General features: G+C 38.6%; 1 protein-coding gene across 1 annotated transcript in view; it reads left to right on the top strand.

Annotated features, from left to right (window-relative positions):
* The first annotated feature begins 4711 nt into the window (after nucleotides 1-4711).
* LOC143249998 (asparagine synthetase domain-containing protein 1-like) overlaps nucleotides 4712-8638 on the top strand; it is a 46047-nt gene continuing 42120 nt past the window's right edge. The window contains 3 exon segments of the mRNA XM_076500633.1: nucleotides 4712-4832; nucleotides 5282-5407; nucleotides 8193-8356. Coding sequence (XP_076356748.1) covers nucleotides 4712-4832; nucleotides 5282-5407; nucleotides 8193-8356 — 411 coding nt within the window.

Genomic DNA, 8638 nt, shown 5'->3' with positions numbered 1-8638 from the left:
CAATGTATTGTAACAACAGATATATAGAGTAATAATTAATCTTGTTAGTTTGGTTCTGAAGTAACTCGACCACCCTGTGTGAACTTCTGAAGTAAAAGCAAATTATTTAAAGCTCTGGAGGCAGCTATGGTAGTCCATGGGGTAATGTAAGTGAATTTATCACTGATTTTGTGGTAACACAGGAGAGAAACAATTTGTCTTATCAGTTGGGTTCTAAAGTAACTGAACAAGTCTGCAAGGACTTTGATGAAAACGTGAATTATTTAAAGCTAGATTCTACTGTGGTAACATGTATTGTAAAGAATTGTTTTGTATGAACATTTGTCTTGTTTAACAATTATTGTTATCTATTTATTGTTGAAATGTATTACCACAAAGTCAGACACCTACTGTAAATAATCATAACCCTTAATAAAGCTAACAGTGGTGAGTCAGCGAAGATTATACGGTGGTAGAAGGCAGTAACAACAGTAGAAGTAGACCTGTATATACACAGCTGTTATATTGTTAAAATAATGCAAAGATTACAGTTATGTTATACAACCTTGGGCTAAAAGATGGTGATGTACTAGTTTGTTAAGCAACAACAACAAGAATTAGAGAAGAGAGAAAGAAAAACAGAGATTTGAAACAGAAAGTTGCACAAAATGAGATTGCCAGGATCACCTGACAGAAAGATGGACCCGACAATGACAATCGGGGCGAGTCAATCCAAGCTGCTTAAATTTTATGAATAGAAAGATAGAATGAATGCTTTCTTCATAAGTATGAACTCTTCATTTAAAGTCAGAACTGGAACTGGTAACTGGTCAGTCTATCTCAGCCCACTTTACACAGGAAAAGGCTTAAAAGTATGCAGACATAATGTCAGAAGATGCCATGGGCTGTGGCAAGTTAAAGTTGCCTTTCTGAAATGCTGTGAACTTAAAAAGGAAGGTTTTCACCAGAAATACAGATAAGTTAAACATGATACTTGAGAAACAGTATTTCAGTTTGTGGTATGACTATGGCAATACTTGATAAGGCAGACTGGTATTGCCAAGTGTGAAAATAAATCATTTTGAGGGACTAATAAATCTTCTAATACATTAACAGCTCATAAATCAAGGACTTAACTTACATCTCATTATTCTTGAAGGAAAAAACATTGAAAATTGTGGATGGGATCACCAAGGTGACAGAACAGTATATGAAATCCCCTGAAGAAAGTGTAACTGGCAAGTCCAAGTATAACCAGTTAAAGTTGAAACCAGGAGTCACTGAGCAGAAACAAGAGTCCACCAATCATGACCTCTCAAGTGGAATTCTATTTGTGTTTGCTGTGTATGGTGACTCCTGAAGGGGAGGAGAAGGATCCTAGTGATTGAGGGTCCAACCCTGACATACCACTTTGGTTCTGAATTACTGTAGATGTGCAGCCTTGGGGTGATGGCCCCTAGGGTCAATCAGCTAATCCATTTGGGATAGGGCTAACCAAGTACCTGTGTTGAACGCACTTAACAGGTGTTTCAGACATTGTCTGATGTTGGTGTTTAGGTATAGTGCTTATGAAACCCTGGCATTTCTGCAGTGTCCTTGTTTAGCATTACAATGCATCTCCTCATGATGGGTAGGAACAGTGAGCACTGAAATATATTCCATTTATTAAGAATACCCCATTCATGAATTAGAAACAGATTATCGGAATACAACCACTCATGGATGACTCTGCATAGTCACCGTTAAAGTCGTTATCTATACATAAATTTCTCATTTTGCATTGATTTATATGAGAAATCCTTAGGGCAGGTGTCTCCATTTTTCATTCAAAATGGATTATAGGGGCTTGCTGGCTCCTCCAAATCAGTAAGAAAGTTGCACTCTGGAGTCATTGTGATGGAAACATTTTCACTGCAACATACCAAACTGAATTCAAAGAGCATTGAGCATTGTGGTTACTCCACATGTTACTCTCAATTCCTTAGGAGGAGTTATTGTTAAGAGGAACTGGAAGAACATTCGAAAGTCTGAGATCATCGCTGGATTTTACAGCCAAGGCGTTTGTGGTGCACTGAATCTCCATTTGCAAAGATGGCATTATGCTGTTTGATAATGTTCTAATTTTGACACATCACCACATCCACTCTGCCACAGTCAAGGCAGGTTATCTGAACCATAAGGTATGGTCATACTTTCCCAACCCTCATGGATGTTTCCAGTGTCAGTGGCTCAGTCACTCGAAAACATTGTATCATGGTTCTTTAACATGTGCTTGTTGTGGTGGCAAAGACCATGACAGCTATGAATGTATCCTGGAAACACTGTTAGCTGCAGTGGTTCACATCTTTTCATACTTTTGTTCCTGCGCTAAAGGGGTGGAGGTGAAAGATGTGCAACATTAAAAGCTAAACATCTACCCCAAGGCTCAAAAGTTAATGTTCACAACTCCATCTCGGACATATGTTATTGCACTCCCAGTGCAGCAATGGAAGAACAAATCTCTTTGTGCCTTCAACAGTCATTTTCTAAATACATGAAGAATATTTTGCCCTCCATGGTTAAGTGAGTTGCCAAGTCTGTGTTTACTCTTTATATCTGTCCCCACCACTCCTTCCAGTGGCTCCCTAGATCCATGCCCTTTGACTCCATATTCTGGAATTTCCTTTGGTCCATTTTCTGTGGTCCTGAGATGTCAAACAATTATTCATTCACACCCTCGGTTACTGGATTATTTATCCTCTAACAAAGACCTGCCCTGTCAACCTGGAGCATGATCAATGGAGGTTGATAGACCTCCTTTTAATAAAGAAAAATATGTGGTAGAAAACAGAATATCTCTGCTAATTTCTCCTCCATCTAAGTAAATATGGCCACTTTGATACGGTGGAACTGTCAAAGTTTCCATTATAATTTCAAGAAACGTTTTTGAAACGTCGATATAGTCACCTTTTGGCAGTTTCTTCATACTGCAGTGACAGGTTTTGTGATGGACTAGTGCATGGAGATGTGGCACTACTGGTCAGACAAATGGTTTTAGTTCTACCCACAGTCAACAACAAGCTCATCTTGTAGTAAAAAAGGACATTTTAAAGTACAAGTTATCAATAGAATGTACTATAAAATAAAAGACAGAATAATCAAGATCTATCACGCCCATATGTTGAAGTTGTACTTTGATTGTAAAGACCTAACATCTGTTGTGGCACAATTGGACATGGCAGTTGTATCTGTCACAGAAGCAGAACCTGAAGACAGTGACTTTCTTATAGAAGATAGTCTTTAAGATCATCAACATCAGTGAAGAAGTGACTGACAATCAGGTAAAAGATATACCAACGTCTAATCAGTAAAATATTTAAAACTAGCTTATACTGTGATAACATGTCTAAAGAATTGTTTGTATGTACGTTTGACAACTTTGGAACATATTTTAAAACAAGTGTTTTATCTGTTAATGCCTCCCAGTGGCACAGCAGCTTGCAATGCTAGAAACTGGGTTTTGATCCCCGTGTGGGACAGAGCACAGCTAGTCCATTGTATAGCGTAATTACAACAACAACAATCTGTTAATTGTTGAAATTAGTCGCCAACTGTTAAAAATCGTATGAAAACCATATACTGAGCTACACAAGGAGGTCTTAAACTAATATTTGAAAACCTTCGCAATTCGAATTATTTTCTTATATATCAGCATCAGTGTGGCTTTCATGAGGTTGAATAAAGGCTCTCGTTAAATATTTTGCATATTAACAGGTCCAAAACTCCACAAATGCTTCTAACATTGACATCACTGAAATACAATTGAAAAATGGCTTTCACATTTTTCCTCGACAGATTTAGTGATTGATACATTGGGCATAGATGCTTTATATAATGTTTACTTTTTTAATACAGATAATGGTTAATTGGCTGATATATCATAATATTAAGCTGTGGTAACTTAGAAAACAGGCTGTCCAGAAAACATTGCATTTGGCACCATTTCTGTTCTCTTAGGTTTTCCTTCACAGTTACTACATTTGACGAGACACGAAATAATACAAGGTGTTCGGAAAGTCACTGTGCACTTGTATATTTATTAAAAGAAAAACTGCAAAGTGAATTTCCGAACACCCTGTATGATGTAATGATAAAGTTCAACGTTTTAGGCAATATGTTCGGAGATTGGTAGAGAGTACAGTAAGTACTTAAGTAAACAGATAACATCCAGGTAATTATCGTAAAATATTGAGAAACTCTAACTGTAGAACGTTAACAATCTAATTTTATCACTACTCTTGTGAAATACCATAAATTCTGTAGTTTTATGTGAAGATGAAATTGTTTGATTAGATGGCATACTTGAAGAAGGTAGGCGATATTATATTCATGTTAAAACTGATGAAACCAATAATAGAGTAATTTTTAAATCTCCAGATATTAATTGATGCATCATTACTAAAGTAATTAATATTTTAAAATGAGTTTTCTTTTTATTTGTTAAAATTAGCTTTTAAACGTTGGAGTAGGTAAACTTCCATATCATTTCAGCTTAAAAGCTCAAAGAAAATACACATGGCCAATAGTACGTCGTCACCCCTTTTAATTAGTGGGTTCGGCTCTTTTAGCCGCACTCATTACTAACAGGTGCATAAAATCAACCATACAGCCATACAATCTCGTAGACAAACATTGGCAGTGGAAAAGGTCGTTCTGAAGGGCTCAGTAACTTTCAACGGGGCACTATCATAGGATGCCATCTTTCCAACAAGTCAGTTCGACAAATTTCTTCCATGCTAGAGCTGCCCGGTCAACTGTAAGTGCTGTTATGAACTGGAAACTTCTGGAAGCAACAACAGCTCAGCCACAAAAAGGTAGGGCAACCAAAGTTCACAGAACGGGACCGCCGCGTGATGAAGCGCGTAAAAATCGTCTGTCCACCGTTGGAACACTCGCTACCGAGTTACATATTGCCTCTATTAGCAACTTCACCACATGAACTGTTCTTTGGGAACTTCATGAAATGGGTTTCCATGGCTGAGCAGCCGCATACAAGCCTAAGATCACCATGCGCTATGCCAAGCGTTAGCTGGAGAAGTGTAAAACACACTGCCATTGGACTCTGGAGCAGTGGAAAGGGGTTCTCTGGAGTGATAAACCACGCATCACTATCTGGCTGTCTGATGGACGAATCTAGGTTTGGCAGATGCCAGAAGAACGCTACCTGCCTGAATGCATAGTGGTGACTGTAAAGTTTTGTGGAGGAGGTACAATGGTTTGGGCTGCTGTTTAGTTCCAGTGAAGGGAAATCTTAATGCTGCAGCATACAGTGACATTCTGGAGAATTTTGTGTTTCCATCGTTGTGGCAACAGTTTGGGAAAGGCCCGTTTTTGTTTCAGTGTGACAATGTCCCTGTGCACAAAGCGAGGTCCAGAAAGACATGGTTTGGTGAGGGTGGTATGGAAAAACTTGACTTGCCTGTGCAGAGCTCTGACTTCAACCACATCGAACACCTTTGGGATGAATTAATGCGCCGACTGCGAGCCAGGCCTTCTCGCCCAGCATCAGTGCCCGATCTCACTAATGCTCTTGTGGATGAATAGGAGTGAATCCCCTCAGCCATGTTCCAAAATGTAGTGAAAAGCTTTCCCAGAAGAGTGTAGGCTGTTACAGCATAAAAAGAGGGACCAACTCCAAATTAATGTTTTGGAATAAGATGTTCAACATTGGGTGTGATGGTCTGGTGTCCGCATACTTTTAACCATGTAGTATATTTAAGCTATGCATTTATCCTGTTCCGTGATCAGTTCAAAATTTATATGATGAATTAGATCGAATTTAATAGAAAAGCGAATGTGCAAGAAAATTATAAAAAAAAATGAAAATATGGGAAGAATAATCACGTTGTTATAATTGAGAAACTTTCTTATTTTATTTACCCAAAATCAAACATTTTACTCATTTTCGACGAAAGGTATCTGTTGCAAATTAGATTTGTTCGTTTGTGTGTTCACGTGCAAATTATCTCTCGTGTTGCTTTCTTATGCAATCAGATATCAATTGACGGGATGATAAGCATGTTTTTAAAGTGGAACGTTTCCTATTGTTGTAAATTATAGCTTTAGTTTAGGTGCAAACTAGAAACCATGTGACTAAGATCCAGTTGGTTGGTTTGGTGTTTTATGGCGCAAAGCAACTAAGCTATCTGCGCCGGCTAAAATGTGTGTGGTTGTCATACATACAAGTAAACACTACGTTTGGTTAAGTGGTCAATTGAGTAGTGGATGAGTAATTAGAAAAGTCATTGATTGACTTCGTATAGTGGCCTGGCATGGCCAAGCGCGTAAGGCGTGCGACTCGTAATCCGAGGGTCGCGGGTTCGCGCCGTGGTCGGGCCAAACATGCTCGCCCTCTTAGCCGTGGGGGCGTTATAATGTGACGGTCAATCCCACTATTCGTTGGTAAAAGTTGGCGGTGGGTATGACCAGCTGCCTTCCCTCTAGTCTTACACTGCTAAATTAGGGACGGCTAGCACAGATAGTTCTCGAGTAGCTTTGTGCGAAATTCCGAAAACAAACAGACTTCGTATATTCATTGTTGTAATCCATTTAAGTCAATTAACAAATATAAGATTGACGTAAGCGTGTAGAGATGATCAAAGAAATTACAATAGCAAAATGGAAGAAGCACAAAACGACACCTAGAAAGTGAAAAGCGAAATACAGAAAGGCATTATCAGGTACGAGTAGATTGTAACAACAAAATCAAAGAAGTGACAGAATAAAATTTTGGCAAAACGAACGGGTAAATGCGAAGATTAAGCTAGTTTTACCTGTTTCTGCATACACCCAAGAATTCCAATTTAAAACTCCATTTAAAAAAAAAATGAAATGGGAAAATCTATTTGGTCTACTATTAACACGACAAAAAGTGCTTCATCTGTAGATGAAGGGCCTTCCTAAAGTACCCTAGCAAAGTCCAGTACCAAATAAAGTTTCAAAATTTAATCAAAGATATCCTATTATAGAAAATCTGTGAATTTAGTGGGCAAATTCAACAACATGCCCTCTTTAGCTAACATAACATTGAAGAACAACGATGGATCTTTTGGTTCATCTAGGCTATCCTATCTACTAAACTAAACTAAAGGCCAACCCTTAACAATAAAATATTTATCAAGCTTTATCTTAAGTGAAAGACATTTACCACATTTGAAGGCAGCCCTTTCCAAAGGCAAACCATCTTTGAACAAATAAAGCTGTGTTAGTTGAAATTAACTCGATACTACCATGCAAAAATTTGTTTCCTAGTCTTAACATTGACACAATTAGATATGAAAAATATAATACATTAACACCATCATTTCCCTAACAATCTTAAACGCCTCAGTCGCATTGCTTCTAATGCTTGTTTTTGAATTTTGCGCAAAGCTACACGAGGGCTATCTGTGCTAGCCGTCCCTAATTTAGCACTGAGACTAGAGGAAAGGCAGCTACTCATCACCATTCACCGCCAACTCTTGGGCTACTTTTTTACCAACGAATAGTGGAACTGACCGTGACATTATAACGCCCCCACGGCTGAAAAGGCGAACATGTTTGGTGTGATGGGGATTCGAACCCGTGACCCTCAGATTATGAGTCGAATGCCTTAACCCACCTAGCCCTGTTGGGCCTTTTCAAAATGAAACAAGTTCAGAAATGGTTAATATTTAATACTCAAATTAATTAAAGTGGGCACTACATCGTTGCACAAAATGCACTGTGTTAAATGGTGACGTATGAAATATGAATAATTCATTGTTAGAAACAAAACCACAAATATTCGATAACTAATAAGTATATCACACAAAAACACACGTTCTTTCATCTTGTTTTGATTAATGTTCCCGATGTACAAAGCTCGAAGTAGAAATATATAAAACAATTGTATCTTAAGTGACTCATCAATATTTTTTATAAATCGTATATTGATTGAAATCTATACTGAGCGGCATTAAAAATGCAACAAGTAATGAAATGAGTTGTTTCATACAAGTTGAGTAATAACGGTGCAAACACGCCTGAGTTTTAATCATGAGTATTCTGTGAAAACAATTCAGTAGTTCAGATCATTTTAATCAGTGTGATCACGTGTCAGTATTTAAACCGGTCAAACGTTATCCATCCTTGCTGTTGTACGTAATGTGAGAGTACGGAAAAACTTTTGTATACAGTACACACTGTTCCTTCAGCCTATAACATGCCGGGCTTCAAAAGTTTAATTACACCACAAAGAAAGATGCCACGACTGATGCAAGAAATCAGAGATCAGGTGGTCGGGATGCTAATGACAGAGTCGTGGCACACTTTGGGACGCACCTTCGTACACGACAATGCACGTCCGTACACGGCAATGGTGTGTACAAATTGTTTGAATGAGAACAATGTGAATGTTCTGGACTGGCCTCCATATTCGCCCGATATGAATCCCATTGAGCATCTCTGAGACATTTTGGATCAATGCATCCGTCATCGGGATCCTGCCCCAAGCTCTCTCGCTGAACTACGTCCAGCACTTCTGGCTGAGTGGCCAATCATCTCCTAGAGGCAGATTTACAATCTGGTGACATCCACGCCACACAAGATCCAGGCTCTCATGGCGGGGAATGGAGGACAAACCCGTTATTAGTGTTCTGGA

The sequence above is a fragment of the Tachypleus tridentatus genome, chromosome 4 (genome assembly GCF_004210375.1).
Source record: "Tachypleus tridentatus isolate NWPU-2018 chromosome 4, ASM421037v1, whole genome shotgun sequence".
Taxonomy (NCBI): domain Eukaryota; kingdom Metazoa; phylum Arthropoda; class Merostomata; order Xiphosura; family Limulidae; genus Tachypleus; species Tachypleus tridentatus.
Note: the sequence above shows the minus strand (reverse complement) of the source record. Positions and strands in the feature narration are given on the sequence as shown.